Source organism: Chenopodium album, chromosome 10 (genome assembly GCF_948465745.1).
Source record: "Chenopodium album chromosome 10, dcCheAlbu1.1, whole genome shotgun sequence".
Lineage (NCBI taxonomy): Eukaryota > Viridiplantae > Streptophyta > Magnoliopsida > Caryophyllales > Amaranthaceae > Chenopodium > Chenopodium album.
Genome location: NC_137843.1, coordinates 7,962,111 through 7,984,064, shown reverse-complemented (window position 1 = coordinate 7,984,064; position 21,954 = coordinate 7,962,111). Strand labels below are relative to the sequence as shown.

Below are 21,954 nucleotides of genomic sequence, written 5' to 3'. Positions count from 1 at the left end.
TCCGCTATTTAAAGGGTACTCCAGGACAGGGTATTCTATTGAGCTCTGATTGTGACTTAAATCTGCAGGGTTGGTGTGACTCAGATTGGGCCGCATGTCCTTTTACTCGGAGATCTTTATCAGGGTGGCTAGTGTTTCTCGGAAAGTCACCTATTTCATGGAAAACTAAAAGGCAGCCCACAGTGTCTACTTCATCCTCAGAAGCTGAGTACAGGTCTATGTCAGCTATTACTTGTGTGCTTAAATGGTTAAAAGCTCTACTGTTGAGTCTAGGTGTTCAGCACCCAAAGGCAATAAAATTATTTTGTGACAATCAATCAGCTCTGCACATAGCTAAGAATCCAGTTTTTCATGAACAAACAAAGCACATCGAGGTCTATTGCCACTTTGTTCGAGATGCGATTACAGATGGCTTAATCTCTCCCACTCATGTTCCTACCAATTCACAGCTTGCCGATATCTTCACCAAGGCGCTAGGCAAAGCTCAGTTTGATTATCTTCTTTCCAAGTTGGGCGTTGTCGATCCACACGCTCCAACTTGGGGGGGGGGGGGGGGTAATGAGATATCTATGATATATTTTTGGGAAGATTATATTTTGGCAATATTATCTATTGTATTTAAGTTAACTTTCTAGGATTCTAGTATATCTTTTATTGCTATCATTAGGGAGTGTAACTATTATATATTGACATTACGATCAATGGGAAATTCAAGCGATTCTATTCTAATTCTTCTCTAATTTATCAACCATTTAACAACAACAGTTAAAAAAAATCGTATTGTAGGGCCCACTTGAACCCTAACCACCCACGACTCCCTACCCAAACCAAACCCCAACCACCTACCAATCCCTTACCTGAACGAACCAAACCACCCACCACGCCGCTATCCAAATTGAACCAGTCGCTCACCACTACTCCTCGAACTTGAATTGAACTAGCCACCTGCCACCCCCCACCTAATTATGCGAGTGTGAGTGGGTGTTGAGGTGAAAAAAAGGTGATGCGTGGGGTACGTAAGATTTGGCAGCGAAAGGCGCGGAGGAGAGAGAATAGGAGTACATCAAAGTGAAGTGGTGGTTGGATAGGTTTTGGTTTATAGCTAAGGGCTAGTTGAGTTGGTGTTCTTGTGGGGTCTGTGGTGGTGGTGGACTGGTGGGGAAGTGGTGGGTGGTTAGGGTTTGATTAAGGTGGGTCCTACAAGACGATTTTTGAAATAGTTACCGTTAAATGGTAGTGATCCTCAAACAAATTTTCAAATAGTGGTAGTTGTTAAAAAAATAAAAAAAAAATAAAAAAAAATAAAAAAAAATAAAAAAAAAACTTAAATGGTAGTTGTTTACAAAAAGTGCAAAGTAAATGATAGTGGTTCACAAAAAATCCAAAGTATAATGAAAGGTACCGATGAAAACAAGTGACATTAATTAAAGAGTACAAAAAATTGGGACAAAGAATTTTGTTGCAAACAATTAATTACTGTAAATCAAATAATTTATGTGAAACACATTACAAACAATTGTTGAATTTTCTATTTGAATCTTAATGAATACTTTGTATGAATTTATATAGCACGAATAAGTAGTAGTTCAATTAGTTCAAAAACTTTACACTCCATGACACTCTTGAGTCTAGATCACAACCAATCAAGTCCACCAATTTCGTCCCATTTTGTATGTGCCATATTTGTGGAGTCTAATATTTTGTATTAGTTCGAGCTAAAACTAAAAATCTTGCCGCTTTTTTTGGAAAGTTAAAAAATAACGTATCATTGAAACTTTGAAAGGTTCTAATTACTACAAGTGAGAACAAAAAAAATATGGGACAGAATTTTGTTGCAAACAATAAAGTTAAATACAATAGATACTTTTTGTTGAATTTTCTATTTGAATCCTAATAAATACGGAGTAATACAATTTGTATATCATGAATAGAAGATATTTTTTTTCCCACCTTTGTACGAGTAATTCCAATCAAATTTGTACACTTTTTTTTTATGTATGATATAAAAATCTAGAAGAAATTGTCTATGCTTTTTTGGACGACCTCATGGACTATGACTTTGTAAGCAGCCTCACTTGGGTGAAAACTATCCCAGAATATAAATTTTGAGGCATTTTTGCAAGTCCCTGGATCCAATTTTGTACAAAGAAAAGAAACCTCTAAGTTTCCAGTGCCACAACATCCTCTATTTACAACTGTGAATCCTGTAAAATTAAAAAAATATTGAATCAATATTCGTGATTAAACTATTAAAGTGTAAAAGTGATGGTTAGTATTCAAATCAGATTCATGGTCGTATTAATTGGGAAAGGGGGGTTCAAAACTATGATTTATCGTACCTAAACCTTGATTATTTGTCATTACACGTGATGCATGAGACATGCATTTAATAAAGCAATGAAAACTCTATAAAATAGTACGTATTTTAATTATTACCTGACTGAGAAGGGTTGTTTATGAGATCGAGCAATGGGTTGTAGATGTCTAGGTACACGAATCTGGATCCTACAAGCTTTTGATTGAGAGAACCGAGCTCAGTAAAGAGTTTATTGTTGAAAAGAATCGAAGCATCATTTTCATCCTTTACGCAAGATCTAAATAAACCGCCATGCAAGGTTCTTTGTGATGGAAGACAACCACATGGCGGTGCACTGATCACACCTATCCTTCTTGCCCCCAAAGCGTATAGTTCCTGAAAAGTTTCAATTGTGTAACCAAAATTTTGTGTCAGTAATAACACAAAAAATTATTTATGTTTACATAGATAAAATTTTCCCACTAAATTAGGGCAATCTAAATTCAATGCATGGGAATGGAAGATGTAGAGGAGTGGCCTATTACTTTGTCTTACTTCCGGAGCCTTAATTGCCCCAAATTTGATCCCTCACCCAAACCGACCAACTCAACTAAAAGTTTAGTGATGATTGTCTATTGGTTGAGGTCCATAACGATTAGCAAATAGATTTTATACTTTATTAGATGAGACTCACGCATCATCTTACACAAAAGAATACTTTCATTTGTTTTTATATAAGCACTGTTTATAAAATTTAATAACTAAATTATAAATTTAGCTATCGTATTATTTGTCCTTTATAGTTACCTGCACAAAAGAGGACGCCCAGTTGACCATCGCACTAGTATATGCTGAGACATTTTTGTAACGAAGTCTAGCAAATGGTAATGAGAAATACGTGTTGGTAATGTCATTGCTTCCTGCACAAACTAGATATACACTTTCGGAAATGATGGTCGATGTTGTGTTTTCTCCTACTGCATCCTTGAGCTTCTTTATATATCCTCTGAACAAATTCAATTGATCTTGTAATGTCCTCACATTCTGCAATAATCATACACATTTATGTTAATTAATAAGTCATACCTTTTAAAAATCAATAAAGATTTGTAACTTTGATTGTAAATTCTCTCTAGCTAAGCTTGTAAGACGAGAAAATACAACTTGGTTAATAAATTTGTCTCAATATAAATTTCATAGTATTTCGTATTTGTATTAGATGAGAAACTTATTGCAACCCCGACCCCAAGACAAATTGAAAAGTACAACTGTTAGGAAGAAGACATGATATGATCAATAGAATTTGACAAAATCTTAGTCCGTAATAACTTATTATAATGCATGATTGGAGATATTAATGGTTCAAAGCGTGCCTTAGCTTAGCTTGAAGATCGTAAAGAGACAAATGTATTAGATTAAGAATAGACTGATGTTGTATTGATTAGAATCAACAAAATTATGTCACATCATATCATATATATTTTGAAGTAAAATAAAATAGTAAGTCATAATAAAAAAAAATAATTCTATGATAAGTGGTTTTTTGAAAGGGGCAAGCTAAGAGAGGGAGAGATACCGCTAATTTTGCAGAGTCAGGATCATAACCAGCAGCACCAAATGCAAAGCTAACACCAGTAAGGAGGTCACTTATATTGAGCTTTGGATCCAAATATGGAGGCACAAACTCTTTTATTCCAAGTTCTTCAGCTAAAAAAATAAGAAACAAATAATTAAGTTAAATCACTATACATGCGTACGACTCATTTTGTATAAGATAACATATCAAGGGACTGCCAATCGGAGTTAATGAAGAATTTAATACATATTATTATATATTATCGCATAGTACCGAGTATTATATAGGATGGACAAGTTTCTGACACAATTTATTTGGAGCAATGGGATTAATTAGTAATTTGGTTTTATGAATTAGTGGCAAATATCCATCCTAAATAAATTAGGTTTGCAACATAAGAACAAGGGCAATCGAAACCATTTGAATCACATGGATAATTATGATCTAGAGGAGCCAATAAGAAAAAGTAAGATATAGAATTAAAAACCATGTATAGAACGACCAAAAAACGCCTTATTATTACTAGATATGAATCAAAACGGAATAATATCATAATTCATAAAGGTGTAACTTTTGTACAATATATGGTATCACGATTTATTCTGATTACGAGTGCTCATGAAGTTAGGCTAGCTCATATTCTACTTCTAAGGGATCAATATGATAAATCGATAAGTAAAGTATATTTCTGTAATTAAACATTTAAAAGTCAAGGAATCACATAGCAACTGTTGGAGGATCGATGGACTAACTAAATCAGATCAAAAGATTGAGCTGATGGTTGAACCTTAGGATTGATATTTATACTATCACGTCCCCTCACATGAAACCTCGTTAGGCTTAGAATGTGGATGCAGCATAAGTCTTTCCATACTCAACGCTAATTATTCCACTTAAAAGGAGGGGTGAATGATATTTAAGTATGTGACCTTATTTATCATGTTGACCCTTGTACCATGTTAAAGGAACAACTTAAAAGGTTAAGCTGGTCTCATGGACACTCGTTAAAAAACCCATCGGCATATATTCAAAACGACATAGACCAAAGTAAAAGCTAACTTACCAAAGAAATCAGAGGGAATTTTGCCATTACTGTATCTTCCAGTGGCAACACCTCCAGGAAAGTCTCTCCCATAAGGTGGGAAATCTGCTCTTCCGATAGTAGCTATGTAATTATTATTTCCTGGATCAACTATTGAATCCCCAAATACTATGAATGCTGGCACTTTTCCTTTTTCTGGAAATTCTACGGCATGTCCATGTATTTGCATAAACGTTGCTATAATCATACTATAAATCACTATTGTATTAATGATTTTCTTGTAAGATTTGATGAATAATAACTCATCATTTCCCATGAAATTTTTCATCTTTGATTTCTCACTCGATTCTCCCTTTTGTTTGTATTCCTATAAAATGTCACCCATGCACGTGTATATATATATATATATATATATATATATATATATATGACGAGTTTATTCTAAAATAAAATACTTCGTGTAAAATGAAAAACGTGAATAGTTTATTAAATTAAAGTCAATTGCTTATGAATTCTGCTTATGTGTGAACCTAGCATTCTTTTGATTATTGTGGTTTTTTTAAATATTATTCGTGGGCCCTAAATTTATTTATACAAGAATAATAAATTGAACAAACTTTAATATTGATGTTCAAAAAACTTTAATGGTGATGGGTTTATTGATTGATTGATAATTATATACAAACCGTTGAGAGACGGCAAGAGTTATGAGCATGTCATGGACATGCATGTTTAAATGTTTAATGTATTAATTATATCATTATCAATTACTTGTAATCCTTGTCAAAGACAGGGATTGGCCTGGTAACGGTTTGAGTATAAGGTTAATCCAACTATTTACTTATCAACGATAAATATATATGGAGCAATAGAACATTGGTTATTCTTTTTCTAAAATATTATAATGCGTATCTTTTTGTTAGGAAATCAACTAAACCAATCATTTGAATTGACGGTTTGTTAGAGTGGTAAAATTGGTTTTATATGGTACGAATTGAAGTACCATCCCTCACAAAATTTTCACTGTCTCTAATGCCACTAAGCTACGGTGCAAGGAAATATCAAAACCAACTTAAATCAAATTACTCGTAGAGTCATAGAGCACATCTAATTTTGGAACGGAGGAAGTATTTGACAAAATCATACGGTTTAATTGCAAATATCTTACGAATTAATGATATAGTAAAATATTTGGCGTGCTAAAGTCTCAATGTTAAGAGAAAGCAATTAAACCATCCATTAGATAGATGATCAAGTCATAGATTACATTTCCCTAAGATAAATTGTGTGTTTAAATTTACTACATGTATTCCGACAGTAAGATCTATGGATAATGTCAAATTCGGACCTTGATGCCTACTACACTACATTATTGCCGTTATTGTCTACTTCCCATCTTAAAGCGATTTCTAGTACTTAATACGACTCATAAGAATTATGGTAAAAACTTGGGTAACTAATCTTTGTACATTTCCTTATCACAACTAATCAAGTTCTATAGATTTCTATAAACTTTATTAATTGCTAGATTTGGAAATTAACTCTTTGAGAATAAAGTGAACGTAATAATTCGTTTAAACTTTAATGATTTTGTTTCATATAAAAAAAATTATTAGGGTCTATTATTTTTTTTTTTTTTTTAGGTTCCACCGGTTTCACCTTTTGGGCTAATCCGAATTCGGGGATCAGTTCTGGGTGGTTAGGTTCCACTCCCCTCCCAATTGTTGTTGTGGGGGATCGAACACGGATTCTCCCTACCAAGTATAGTCTCAATCACCACTACACCAAGTCACCAACATCCAATTGGTAATAGGGTCTATTATTATGTAGGATATGTACATCACTCTATTGTATACATTATTCTAGAGATATGAAGTAATTGCATTATTTGCAATAAATTGTCTGTCATTATATTGATCAATTTTGGCCTGGCTTTCAAGAAACTAATGGCTGAAAAATGACGAGATTTCTAAAAATTAAAGATCCTTTTCACATTATTTACAACAACTTGAGTTCCATTATATGTGTGATTAATTGATTTTCTAGAAATTAAATATCCTTTCCACATTATTTTGCAACGACTTGATGAATTCCATTATACTGTAATTATTAATTGATTTGGTTTTTCATGCGTTACTGCTGTATTCTACAATATGGATTTACCAAGTCTAAACTAATTGACTTTCACCAATCTTAGCTTGAGAATCAATTTTCAACTTTTCATTTAGTCTTGATTAACCTTTAGTAATATCATCAAGTACAGTAACAAAAAGGTTTTTGCTTAATGGTTTGTCCAACTTAACTCAAATAGCTCGAAATAAATTTGGTTCAACCAATATCATAATCATCAGATCATCCTAGCTGTACATTTATAAAACTGCTCATCTAAATTGTCCTAAATCAGATCTTGAAGTATGAAAGCTAAAATTGAAAGTGAGTTTTCGTCTTAAATTTTTAAATTATACGACGATTTATAATCAGTAAAAAAAAACATCATTTTTTGGATCAATAATGTGAAAGTCTATCACAATTCGTCGAAAAAACAAAAAAAGTTGTGGATCACATTGCCATGAATTCACATTCGTCTAAAAGTACGTCCATACAAAATTGCTTTTCAAGCTTCTCTTTTAGCATGGAGACGACAATCCAATTGATAAAATTGGTTCAATTTGGATTATCATATCATGCACAACGGTACGTCCATACCTTAATTATATGGCCCATAAATTTATAACCTTACAATATTTTTTAAATTGTGTGTAATGACAGCAAGGAATTACAATCACATATATCGTCACTCTTGTATAATTGCTTACATTAAATTATAAACCACTAAAAAAAATGTTATATTCATTCTCTCTAGTAACTTATATTCGTAATAACAAGATTTGTTATCAGCCAAAGTTGACTTAGCAAAATCAAAACATTATTTTCAGCTCATCATATAATAGTAGTAGCCTGGTGTAGATTCAAACCAAAAAAACTTATAAAATCCCAAAAATCATTCTTCTTGATTCAGCAAGCAATTAATACCGTATGTGCCACTCAATTGGTTGGATAATAATTTGCAATTGTTAGGTTATTCATTCGAGAACATACATAATGTGCATTATGCTTTCAGATACTATTTATTTCAATTTTTACTATATATGCATACGTGTTATTTAATCGTTGTTACTTATTATTCTATGTTCTATAATTTTAAATTTAGTTCACCTTATAAATGAATATGCAAATCATGTTTTGTACTCCTAGTTTATATTTTGAAATGTTTGAATTTTTTTTTTCTTACATTAATTTTCTTTGTATTTTGAAATGCATGTTCTTTTAAGAGCACATTTATAATTGGGTGTAGGATCTAAATTACGCTTAGCACGTAACTTACATACTCCCTCCGTTAGAAATTATTTGACCGATAAAGAACTAATTCATCACGATTCTAACCATTATAACTATTCCAACAATTTCTTTCAATCATCTCATCCACTATTATAACGATTAATCAGCATCTACATTCAGCAGTTTCTCAAGATTACATTTAGGATATAACAGTACAATTCATAATATACAGATTTGGCTAAACCGACCACATTAGCTGGTGATAATTAAAAGTAGATTAAGCATTTAACCAAATTTGTATTTGCGTGAGATTATCAAAATCAAACATACCATATGTAGGTTAGATGAGACCTTTTTTTCCACGTAGTAACCTATACTTGATTTGGTCAATTAAGTACAACTAGCTCTAGCTAATTAGCTGGTTTATTCTATCAAACATTTCCACCACTCACATCATTCACAAGGACGGTCTAATTACTTAGTTTATTTTAATGCAAAAATATATCTTCAAACCAAAATCCCGTATAATTTGCTTCTAATTTTAGAATTGCAAAATTTGTGAACTTAGAGAGTTGGTCCAGTTGGATTACTCGGATACACGTGTTAAAACTTCAATATAATATTGGGTTTATGTTTTTTAGATAGTACCTTCATACTCCCTTATTCCTTTAAGATTATTATATTTAAAGTATAGAGGGAGTAATGTTTTATGCATTTAACGATAATTTGTAAATTTTATAATCAAGACTAATCACCTTATATCGTTTTCTCATCTTATATTTACTCATATTGTAATATTGTTTATTTTATAACCAATGATGATGATTATCCTACATAATTTGTGGAATCGTGTCTAGATTTATGATGCTTAAATAAAACTACTGGCTTTTATCTTTGAGCATGTATATGATTACGCCAGTGATTGATTTGTTCATTGATTCCACATCTTCAACTCCTTGTACATACAAAAACTGCAAAGTTTTTCCTTTTTTTTAATTTATTCTTTTTTGGTACATTCATCACTAATCTAATTATCTAGAGACTTAAGAACAAGAAGAAAAAGACACATGGAGTAATAGATAATAACAATAAAGCGATCATAGTATACCTCTTAAGAACAAGTCTTTCAACAAAGATGAATAAAGAAAAGTGGCAAAACATTTTTACAAGCAGACTCAAATCAATTAAAACGAACTACTCCATGATTCTTAATCAAATGTAAATGAACGAATTTATTTATTCTATATTATTAAAAAAAAATGTTTATAAACACTTTTGTCTATTAAAAAAAAAAAATTTGGTTGGAGTTAAATTTTTTTGGATATTTATATAAAAACAAATGATGAAAATATATAATAAATCTAACATCTCAATAGAATATTTGCATTCACTATTACTTCTACAGCAAATACGCAGTCTGATCACAACATATCGACACATCACCCATGTATTAGTAAACCTTTATCTTGAGTTATATGAAAATACAAACTATACATATTAAATAATCCAAGAAAAGATATGCATCCACAACTATTTCCACATAAAGAGTTAGATCGATCTGATCATATGTATGAATTAAAGCTTACAATGTTGTCTAATTTAGCCGCTTATGTTCAGGGATGACGACGCTTAGTTTGGGCCTACTTAAAAGGGCTATGCCCCCTGTGGTGCTTTGTCTTACTCGATCATATGTATGAATTAAAGCTTACAATGTTGTCTAATTTAGCCGCTTATATTCAGGGATGACGACGCTTAGTTTGGGCCTACTTAAAGGGGCTATGCCCCATGTGGTGCTTTGTCTTACTCGCGCTCATTGAATTGACCCTCATGAGGCCATGACCTTATATTTTTACTAGACCGACCCCTTCCTCAATTAAGTCTGGCTTCACCCTTGCTTATGTTAACCTTTTACCTTAACCAATTTGATTGGGCAACACAAGAAGGATGTCTGAAGTTGGCTTTTAAGTCATGTTGACCTTAAAAAAGGGTATGAAATAGCTTTTTATCTTAACTAATAAGTGTTGAGGATGGGGAGTTTCTAGCCTTCGAAGTGGTTGGAAACTAAGGGAGTGTGGGCTTGCCTAGTTGCCTGGCCATAAGTCAAAACCCAAAAATAAAACAAAATGGAATATAAATTGACCAAATTAGGAGTACACTAATATATAAAAAAAAAAAAAAAAAAACACAGCAAATATTTCCTCAAAAAAAAAAAAAAAAAAAAAAAAAAAAAAGCGAATAAAAAGCAACTCAAACTGAAATATTCTGAAAAAGATGAATCATTTGCAGTTTGGCTGGGAACTACTAATTGATAAGGAGTATATCCAAGTAATCCAACCATAACAGAATAAAATTATGAAAATGTATGTACACAAAATGCAATCACGTAACATTGTCTTTGTACACAAAATGCAACCTCATAAAATTATGAAAATGTATGTACATAATTAAAGCATATGAGAATACTGAATATCATATATTTACATTGGTAAAAAAAAAAAAAAAAAAAAAAAAAAAAAAAAAAAAAAAAAAAAACACTAAATTTGCATGGTACAACACTATAAGCTTCAAACAAAGAAATGTATGGAAAAAACAAGCAACCCATACCAAACATTTATTACAAGGAACTCATTTCAATCAATTCAATCGTGAAATTCTTGATACTGTTGCAAAACAATATATATAGTATGTATATTATTTTTTACAGGGGGTCTAAATGGCTTTCATATATCAGTGGGCGTTTACCAAGAAGGGATGTTGACATACACTGCATTCTATCGTCTCTGAACCTGATGCTGGAACTTCAACCTGCATCCAAATCCAATCAGTTCCTTGTTGTCTACAAGTATTTTGTAAATATTTTGTGCAACCAGAGATCCCCAAAATAGAAAGCTAATGGAAGGTAAAGTAAGATTATCACATGCAGTAGCCCTGATAAAGAAAATGTAATTACAAACCTGCAGGTGAACTGTGCATGTAGGACAGGCAACATCTCTCATCCGTGTCTGAGACCCTTCAGAAATTAAACCTGTTCATGTCCCAAATTAGTCATATACAATACACGGAGTAATATTTTAAAATAATGAATGAACCAGGTATAAGCTAAGGCATTTAAAAGTTGTTATAATTTAGGAATATCTAACCATCTTCAGATTTTCTAGTGAAAAACTCCCTTTTAAAAAATAATTTTACAATGGAAAGTTGGTAACTATGAATACCTGCTGATGACTTCGAATTTCTGCTCATCTCCTCCTGATCAAATCAATGTGAGCAACTGTCAGTATTCCATTCATATGATCATATCTATCACAGTATTACTACACTTGAGATATGTCATATGTTCCACAAGAACTAGAATAGAATAAACATCCAGTACGAGAAGCATGAACTATCCAAAAGGTGCATAACTATGGAAGCTATTGATCAAAGAATTAGTAGCCAAGACAGGTGCTGCTTTATACTGTATGAAGTAATAAATTACAAAAGCAAGACATCACTCAATGTATTGTAGACACGTTGCAGAACCTATGCTTCACTGCTAGGACAACTAAGTACATGTTTATGTATTCAGACACAGCCACAATAGGCCCCTAATTAGTATATTCCATATTTGGGTCCATAATAAGTTCTGACATAATTGTCACCGGATAAGTGGCCAACAAAGATAAAGATGGACACCATTACATGAGAAAATAAACTAAAGAACCATACAACTAGCTAGATTTTCTCATCAGTTTAATTGTTGATTATGTTGAAACTTCAAAGTAATCCAGCTAGCAAAAAAAAAGACTCAATTGGTACTCAGAAAGTATAGAATGGGCAACATTTTAAGAAACTAGACAGTGTCACAGCGAATTATTGAGGAGAACTGCATAAAATATTTGCCTCAAACACAAGTTTGTGATATTATCAAAACACAGCACAAAAAGTAAGATATAGACGTAGAAGTCACCTTAAGTTTTTTAGCCAAATCCTCATGACTTAGCAATGAGCCACTTCTATCAGCAGCCTCCCTAGAATTGGTAAGCCTATGGGTGACTTCTGCCTGTAACAAATCAATATCAGGTAACAAGTATACGAGTCTATATACAGAAAATAAAAATACACTTCAGTCAGATAACAGGGAAGATTCAGTTCTGAAAAAATGTTATCAAAATACATCACATTTCAAATAAAGTGGAAAATGGATTTTAAAAGGTACTACGTAAACTGTTACGCATGGGTAGCATTAGATATCAAACAGAAACAGCGAGTATATGAATAACATTGTGACTACACTTCAACCACTACTGACTACTGAATAAAAAGTCTTAATTACGCAGCAAAGCTAGCATTTAAAGAAAATGAGCACTTGACTATACCATGCAACGATCACAAACTCGAACTGGTGGAGCCTGGTCATCCGTTGTAAGAGGAGTTCTTCCTTGAGTACATTTGTCACAGAAAATCTCACCACAATTTCTGCAGTGATGCTATGGTGGGTATAGAAAGAAAAAAACATGAAAACACAAGTCAAAATCATGAAAATGTCGACCAAAATCATGAAAATGTCGACGCTTGAATTGAATCATAATCATAAATGCTGAAAATACAAACCTTTCGAACAAAGGCATTAAAGTTTGTGCCGCAGGAAGTACATTTATTGACTGCTTCATCAGGTACCTGTTATGTACAAGGTTGAGAACGTTTTAAAATATAAATAACTTAAAGAAATCTAGGACTTTACACTAATACTGGCTTTCCTGATTAGCATATGGACGGTAAGCTCGAGTTTCATGCACATAAAAGTGAGAAAATTGAACACTAAGAGCAAATTTTCTATCCTATTACACCCCTATTCCCATTCCAATTCAAGGATAAACTTTGAGCCTGAAAAAAGCTGTTTAAGGCAATGACCGCCGACAAAGAGAATCAGGCCTCATAGGTAAGTGTCATAGGCAGAAAATAATAATGTCAAAAGAGAGGGAGAAGGGGTAGGGTTGCAGGGGTAGGGGTAGTGGTAGTGGTAGGGGTGGGGAGGGGAGGAGGAAGTAATTTATGCAGCAGGATTATATAGTTCAAACTACTCTCCTCATTCTTCAATGGTTCAGTAAAGTAACTTGGTTAAGATGCTAACTCCACATTCAAGAGTGAAACACCAATCAAAGTTCTAATTAATATAATATAATGGCAAGAACCCACCCCTTCTTTTCTTTCTTCCCCCCCCCCCCCCCCCCCTCTTTCTTTTGGTTGCAAAACCCACTTTACAAGCAGGGGAAAAAAAGGTAAATTGCATTTCAAGGGATGCATGATGGGTATCTAAATTTTTTGTAATTGTACTATTGTAAACAGAACAAGAAACAACTTATTAAATATCATCATTATGCTTCTCAGTTCAACAGGGGGGAAAAAAAAAAGAAATGACTAACCCAGTAATCTTTCTCCTCATTGGCAGGTTTAATCAAGTTCATCCAGTCAAAACCTTTCTTCCTCTCAGCAAGCTGTTCAGAGGCCTTGGATGAGTTGGAATCTTTTCTTTCACCGATCTCCTTGAGCTGTGTCAACAAGTTTGCATAAATAAGTAAAAAATAACGAGCAACTAAGACAATCCTACTGTATAACTATGTGACACACAGCTAAAAAAAAAAAAAAAAACAATTTAGAAAAATCATCATATTAAGTGGTAAAATACAGGCCCGAATCTAATATTTGAATTGGGGAAAAGGTGTTGAGTATGACTACAGATCTGAATAGTTGATAAGGTCAATCTAAAAAGTTAAACAAGACGACATCATCTCAAAATTGGAAATTGATTAAGGGACACACCATTTATGAAATAAAATATTACATATTCACAGATAAGTACTGATCAACTCCTTGGAGAAATAACAACTGTAGTGTTGAGATATACACAACTAAAAGTCACTTTAAAAATATTCAACATTCATAACAATAATTACCTCAAAACCCAAGTTGAATACATTTCAAATGTATGGACACGCATGATGTCTTAACTTAGCTAACATCGGAAAAACTTGGACCTGAAATCCATACACGCATAATTGACTGAATTTTGAACACAGTGACCCTAATTTAACATAGTGACCCTAATTTTTATATAATAAGATTAGTAAACTTTATTAAAATTTGTGTGACCTTTAATATTATTGTGAATATGAAGTACGAAGTTATATTGAACACAGTGACCATAATTTTAATATAGAGACCTTTATTATTCATATTGACATACATGACTTTTATCTTAACATAATAACCTTTATTTTAACATAATGACCTTTTTTTATTAATAAATTGAACCATAGCGTCTCTAATATTAATGGTTCACAATACAGGTCTATTTAAGAGTTAATAAGCTAACATATGTCATTCAAGACTCACATGATCAATCATCCCTCAAAATAGGCAACATTGCATGCTGCCAGACAAAAGAAAAAGCAAGAAGGCATACAATCCAATCAATATCCAAAGTGTATAAGGTCGTATATCTTTGCCAGCAACCATTCTTTGTTTGATTACACTTCACCCCCCTTCTCTATTTTAAAGGAAGAAAGAAAAGTGAAAAAAAAAAAAAAAAAAAAAAAAAAAAAAAAAAAAAAAAAAAACATCTTTTGGGTTAAAATTAAAGATTCATTTAATTTAAGATTAAATTTTATGAAAGACTTCACAATTTCAGTATTCTATACTACCATCTTCCATAATAACAGGCTGCCAAAACTGTGCAATAATGGAAGTACACACCGTTGAAAGAGTTTCATAACTAATAAGAAATCATGATACCATGATTACCATCTACTATATCTAATGATTCCCCACATCATAGCCCATATTAATCACTTGATGCAATGCAAAGACAAACAAAACTACATGCCATATAACATCTGTGCAGGCCAAATAATACATCTGTTAATTTGTACGTCTGTACATTAAATTAAATCTGAACAGGAAGGTCTTGGAAGGAAGAAAATACACTGATAGGAAATACACCATTGGAAAAAGGCATCAACGCTATATGTAGAAACATGTAAGAGGCTTCACAATTACCAGAACAGTAATAGTCTAATACAATAATACCATAAGTAATTTTTTCAAAAAATATAATAATATCATAAGTAATCAAAAGTTCCAAGAACACAGGTGAAGTACATAAATCTATGAGAGCATCATAATATGATACTACATAAATGTCACTAACCTGCACACTAGCTGCTGTAACTGTATCCAAAATTGTATTAGTGGTATAGCTGCTCGACTTAATCCTTATGCGTTTTGGTTCAATATCAACAGGCATTTTGGCCCAAAATGCAAAGATGTAGGAATCCAAGACCTACAGAGTAGAGCAAACAGAAGGTTTGAATAACATATAGTAAAGCAAATCAAAATAAAACCTTCTTCAATTTACATTAATGCAACCATCATACCTCCCATCTAGTCAATGTTTCAAAAGGATAAATTCTCAGCGTCCGACCTGTAGCAGGATCGAGCATTCGAATCCCATCCAAACCAATCTGTTTTACCATGTAAATCAAGTTGTCACAAAAGCTAAGATTATACATCCAACAGAAAATGGTGAACCCAAAGATCAATATGCATACAAACTAGACGATGGGGTGTTTTGGTCCCCAAAGTGTCAAGCTTTCAACAATATTCATCACTCAATTGCGCCAAAACTGAATCACAAGGATGAAACCTATATGTTTCTAATTCCAATCATAAGTAGCTGAATTATTACAATATCATCATGCTTCATTCACAAGAACACAAATCATTCACATTGATAATATACTAAAACATGTATACCCAAAGTATATATGCAAATACATAGAACAAAAACCATCCAAAACAGCAATGAAGAGAACAATTAAGCTAAAACTATACCTGGCATAAAACATCCAAATCATTCTGCCCATAACCCTCAGCTAAGACTTTCACACGAAACTTCTGCACTCCACCCTTAACATCCTCCTCAACATCCACCTTCGGAACCGCCTTCACCACCTTTGGCGCCGCCTTCATTCCACCCTGATCACTCCTACTTCTATTCCCACTGTCATTGCCGTTTGAAACATTAATAGGCCGCCCATAATCATCAAACATAACCTGCGAAGCCGACCCCGAAAACCCAGCCGTTCCTCGAGCTCCGTAAGGCTCCACCTTCCCACCCTCATATCTATAAACACCATCATCATCATACCCCTGCGAGCTATAACCCACCTGCTCCTGCTCCCCAACCCCACCCCAACGATCAAATTTCACACCACCATCGTCATAAGTCGGCGGGGGCGAGTACTGAGGAGCCGAAAACGATGAATTTGGATTCAAATTCGAAATGGGGGCAGCTTGATTATGATCATAAGGGTAATACGGAGGTTGATTATGATCATAGGGGAAATTTGAAGAAGGGGGAGGAAATTGGGGATTAGGGTTTGGAGGGTAAGAAGGAGGAGCAGTTGGTGCAGAATTAAGAACATAATCGGAACTTGGTGGGGCATAAGGAGGAAAATTAGGGTAATCGGAAGGTGGGGCATACGAAGAAGAAAGAGGAGGAGCAGAAGCGGAAGATTGAGGCCATTCATTAGCGTAAGGATCAACAATTGGATTGGGATTAGGGTTAGGGTTTTGAAAAGGGGGTTGATGAAATTGATGGGGGTAGAATGAATTGGTGGTAGTGTCACCTATGTTTTGATACATGATTGTTGAAGAATTAATTGATGGAATTGAAGGATTAGGAATTGATGGAAGAGATTTTTGGTGGGTGATTGAGGGAAATTGAGGAGAGAGAATTCGATTGAGTTTTGGGAATTGGAGTAAGGAAGAAGAAAGAAGGATGAAAAAGTGCAGGAAGATGATGGAAGAGTTGAGGGAGGAGAGAGAAAGAAGAAGACTTGAGCGTTAGGGAAAGGAAGGAGGAGATGGTGGTTCTGGTAATTTCGTTCCGCCAACCGACACCCGCCAACTGACAAGAATCTCCGCGTTGGGTTCAAATTTTGCAATTTCTTACTCCATAATTTACTTTTTAAGTTTCACAAATATTACGAAAATCACAATTTTTGCGTAGTCAGGGTTATTTTACTTAATTATTCAGGGTTACTTATTCCGAGGTTACTCGGTCATAGGTTACTTATTTATGGGTTAATTCGGTCGATCAGATATTACTCTCACACAGAAAATACGTTAACTGACTGAATAATCCCAGAATACGTAACCATTGACTGACTAAGTAATAACCCCTAAATATGTAACCCCAACTAAAATGTGCTAACTGACTGATTAACTACAAAATAAGTAACCTTCGATCGACTGAATAACCCCTAAATAAGTAATTTCGACCACACGTTGTGGCCAGCCACAGAAAAAGCATCGTACAACAATTTTCATTTTAAAAGGTTTCACAAATATTGCAATATTTTCCTATTTATACATATTTTCTCTCTTTTTTTCTCCTCCCCTATGTTCATTTTCTCTATTTTTCTTAAAATTCGTGTCTTATTTTCATGTTGCAATATTAAAGAACAGGAAAAGTTATATTAAAGATAGAATTGAGCATGTGGCTCTAGCAGGGATCGAACAAGTATTGTCTCAACATTTTTATGATCTGAAGTGGAAATTTAAAAGACCTTATATTTTTATTATACGTTTGCTTTGCTTTTTTTTTTTTTCTATTTTTTTTTTTGGTGAAACGGATATACTATGTGCATGGTACATCCGCCATACGAACTAATGATTATAGCACGAAGGCTTATGCTGTACACAGGCTAACATTGTGAAAATTTCGGCACGTATAACCACTATTTGGATTTGGATAGGAATGAACAAGACTACAAGAAAGGCAAAAAGTCTCAAAGTCAATTATAGTAATACAGTATTATTGAGCTGAACTAGAAGGTTCGTCAACTTTCTATATCTGGGAGAAAAAACTAATACTGCACTTATTTCTTTGAGGTAAACTTGTAAACCTTAAACTCATACAATTTCAGCTTAGCAAATTTCAAAGCTAAATTACTTTAGAAGTTGCAAGCTAATTAGTCATCGATCAGTGTGAATGAGATGAGAGCATTGGACTATTTATTCGAGTGCTGGGAATGGGTTTTGGCTCATCATCACAAGATCACAAGGAAACCCTTTAAGGTATGTATTTGCTCTCGTTTTTTCGTCATTGCTCACATCACTTTAGCCTCTCTGTTTGGTAATCGGAATTAATAATTACGTTGATAGTACTTGATAGTGTAGTGTCGTGTCGATTATATATTTTCAAATGGCCTATAGATTAAAGGATCCTCTGTATTATGTATTTGCTAGCCAAAATGTCTTTTACTCAAGCAAAATGCTTTGGTATTAAGAACTTGTGATAGATGTCATTGATACAAATAATAACGAACAGTGTTGCTATAGGAAAACTTAGAAAGTTTAAAGGCTACTGCTTGGGTTTTCAAACCGACTGTTTCTTGTAAGGACGATGTTACGTAGGTTTATTTATAAGGTTTGTATCATTGAAGCTACTAAAGCTTCTTTGGGTAGTTTACTGAACTTACTCCATATTATGTAATTTTTAAATTTGATTAAGCATATGTCAAAAAAAAAAAAAAAAAAAAAGTTTAAAGAGGAGTGTTCTTAGCGTATTGGGTACACTAGAGTTTAGAGAGTGATGTACCATGATTTTGCATTTCGCAAATCAAATCGATGCAATCATACAAGTAGCAAATTTATGGTTAGATAAGGTATAAATTACGCGGTAGATTTTCATTGTATGTACCTCGCAAGTTGTTTGTCGATTTTTAATTTATTTAATCTTTTTTCTTTTTTTGAAACAATAAATTTATTTAATCTTTTATCTTAAGATCCTTTATCTTATTTAGATACATGTGCAAAAAATACATTTTCATGATCTAAGTATAAATAATCATTGGATTTTTTAGATTGACTTTAATGATTTTCGTTATACTATATATTGTAGACTGTGGAGATAAAGGTAAGGATGGATTGTGAAGGATGTGAGAGAAAAGTGAAGAAGAGTGTAGAAGGCATGAAAGGAGTTACCCAAGTGGATGTGGATCCCAAGTTACATAAACTTACAGTTATGGGCTATGTTGATCCAAATAAGGTCTTGAATCGGGTCAAGCATCGAACCAGGAAAAAAGCGGAGTTTTGGCCATACGTACCATACGATGTTGTTGAGCACTTAGTCCACCCATACACACCTGGAGTTTATGACAAAAAGGCCCCACCTGGTTATGTGCGGAACCCTGAGCTTACAGACCCCGAAGTTGTTGTTATGGCACTTGAGAGCCCTACTGAGGTCAAGTATACAACTGCTTTTAGTGATGAGAATCCTAATGCTTGTGCGATTATGTGATTGTACGTGTATGTAGCTTGAAAATTTATGTTGTGGAACACAATCAAGTTTTGTTTATAAAGATATGCACATTGTTAAAGAATTTTGATTTATTTTGTATTGACGTGTATTGTTGTTTTCGTTAGAAGTCTATAAGATCTCCAATGTGTATTTAGTGTAGGGTTGCCTTTTTTTATTTTACATTGGGATAATATAGAATTTGTTATATACACTCGGGTGTACCGTACACCTAACTAACCCAAGGATAGTTTTTGCTCTTCATTTGATGATTAAATAATAAACAATTATCAAAATAAAAACAAAACACTTATGGGTGTACGGTACACTCGGGTGTATATAACAAGCTCTCGTGATAGTAAATTCACATTGTTCAACCTATGAGGTATTTTACAATGTGAAAATTAAACTCATAATTACCTCAAGTTGTAATATGAATAAACTCAAAATTCCTAACTCTGCATGTAAAAAAAATGAGTAAGTATATTATAACTATAAAATGTTGATGTAGATTCTTTTACACAAAAATAAACAAAATTGCAATATAAAACTATAAATGGATGTCAAAGAGTTTAGTTGGTAAAGTTATGTGGTGGTAGTTTTGAAATCAAATCACGTTTACATTATTTGTTCTTTTTTAACTTTCTCCGCTCAAAAAAAAAAAATGGAATCAAATAAACTAATTAAATCAATCTTGATCACAAATTCCATAACTAAACATTTTTGAGTTTCTGATGAATTTCTCAAATGATTAATTTTCCCTAGCACACGAAGATAAAGTCTTGTACATACACATACCAAAGAAGAAGTAACTCCAAGAATACTACCACAATTCTTGCTTAAGGAGTACTTGTAAATAGAGGTGTGAAAATCGAACCAACCCGAAAAAAATTATTCGTTTTGAACTGTAACCGATCCGATTTGATTCGAGAAAATTAGGACCCAAATTCGATCTGTAACCGAATTGAACTCGACCCAAATCCGAACTTGATCTTATCTAAATTTGACCCGGCACCGATTTGATCTGAACTGAACACAACCCGAATCCGATTTGACCCGACCTAAACTCAAATCGAACCGATTTGACTCGACCCGAGCTCAACCTGATCCGAAATTGACCCGAAAAATAACTGATCTAATCCAATCAATTTTGACCCAAACTGATATCAACCTGACCCGATTTTAACTCGATTTGATTTTTACCCAATCCGAATATAACCCGACCATAATTAATTATCGACCTTTTTATTCCAGTTCTTATATTAATATATTTACTAATTATTAATAAGTTAACTTATTTTACTATAAAGAAATAATTCGAAGTAACAAGTTTACTTCATGTACATATCAATTATATAAAATTACTTTCTAAGCTTTATATTTCTCTCATCTAAAAGATGACATTGAAGATTGTACAATTGAATATTTGTAATAACCTTAAAAGGATGACATTCTTATTTGTATATATCACCATATGTAACTATCATTTGTCAATATATCACTAGCTCATTATTTATCGTTTAACTTATATAGGTATGATAAGTCATCGATAATTATTCAATCTCAATTTGCCTCAAATATACAAATTACACACAACTTGATCAAATGAGAAAACTAAAACTTCGTAATTAATAATCAAATGATAAAAATATATTATACGACTTGATATTAACCCAATAATAAGGTAAAAACTCACTAATAACTCTGGTTTAAAAATAACCTTATTTGGATATGAATTTGGTCAACTCGACCAAAATCCAGCCAAACACAGAAAGGAATTGAATCGACATTGACCAATTAATGAATCAACGGATCAACCTTATCTTAATCAAACCAAACTTGACTGAATCGAAATCATCCCAATCGAAATCAACCCAACCTAAATTCATCCGACCCGAAATTAACCCGACTAAACCCGTTTTGAACCCGATCTGAATTTATCCGAACTGAAAGTGAATTGTTCTGGAGTTGACCCGACCCATGTCCGACCCGGAATCGAGTGACCATGACCCGAATTTGACCCGATCTGAGTAAAAACAATAATTTTGACCCGAACATATCCGATCCGAACAGACCCGACCCAAACTCCATCCAATTATTCGAATTGACACCTCTACTTGTAAATGAATCATGGAAGTCTACTTTATGTCAGATTCATTGATTTTTTATGAGAATTTAAGTCATGTCAATTCGCATAATCACTCAAATCATATTAAAATTTAAAGTTCACCTCAAAACTCCAATAGTTATATAACATCGCTCTTAAATGATTGTATCAAACAACGATAAAAATTTTGGTCTGATCCAAACAAGCTCGTTTCGGTTTTAGACTAGCACACAACTGACCGTAATGGCTC

At 33.2% G+C, this 21,954-nt stretch overlaps 3 protein-coding genes across 3 annotated transcripts; 1 reads left to right on the top strand and 2 right to left on the bottom strand.

Moving 5' to 3' along the window:
* Positions 1-1,871: 1,871 nt before the first annotated feature.
* Positions 1,872-5,282, bottom strand: LOC145563381 (GDSL esterase/lipase EXL3-like). The gene is made up of 5 exons (XM_081623826.1): positions 4,936-5,282; positions 3,873-4,003; positions 3,104-3,340; positions 2,437-2,692; positions 1,872-2,204 (listed from the first exon to the last, which is right to left on the bottom strand). The coding sequence occupies exons 1-5, from the start codon at positions 5,240-5,242 to the stop codon at positions 2,011-2,013; spliced, it is 1,125 nt and encodes a 374-aa protein (XP_081479952.1). The 5' UTR covers positions 5,243-5,282; the 3' UTR covers positions 1,872-2,010.
* A 5,550-nt stretch (positions 5,283-10,832) lies between these two features.
* On the bottom strand, positions 10,833-17,241 carry LOC145563380 (protein FREE1-like). The gene is made up of 10 exons (XM_081623825.1): positions 16,126-17,241; positions 15,669-15,755; positions 15,443-15,574; positions 13,659-13,784; positions 12,847-12,912; positions 12,612-12,722; positions 12,203-12,295; positions 11,469-11,502; positions 11,208-11,278; positions 10,833-11,058 (listed from the first exon to the last, which is right to left on the bottom strand). Exons 1-10 carry the CDS (start codon positions 16,936-16,938, stop codon positions 10,981-10,983), a joined length of 1,611 nt encoding a protein of 536 aa, XP_081479951.1. The 5' UTR covers positions 16,939-17,241; the 3' UTR covers positions 10,833-10,980.
* A 1,011-nt stretch (positions 17,242-18,252) lies between these two features.
* On the top strand, positions 18,253-19,612 carry LOC145563379 (heavy metal-associated isoprenylated plant protein 27-like). The gene is made up of 2 exons (XM_081623824.1): positions 18,253-18,375; positions 19,202-19,612. Exons 1-2 carry the CDS (start codon positions 18,295-18,297, stop codon positions 19,598-19,600), a joined length of 480 nt encoding a protein of 159 aa, XP_081479950.1. The 5' UTR covers positions 18,253-18,294; the 3' UTR covers positions 19,601-19,612.
* Positions 19,613-21,954: the final 2,342 nt, after the last annotated feature.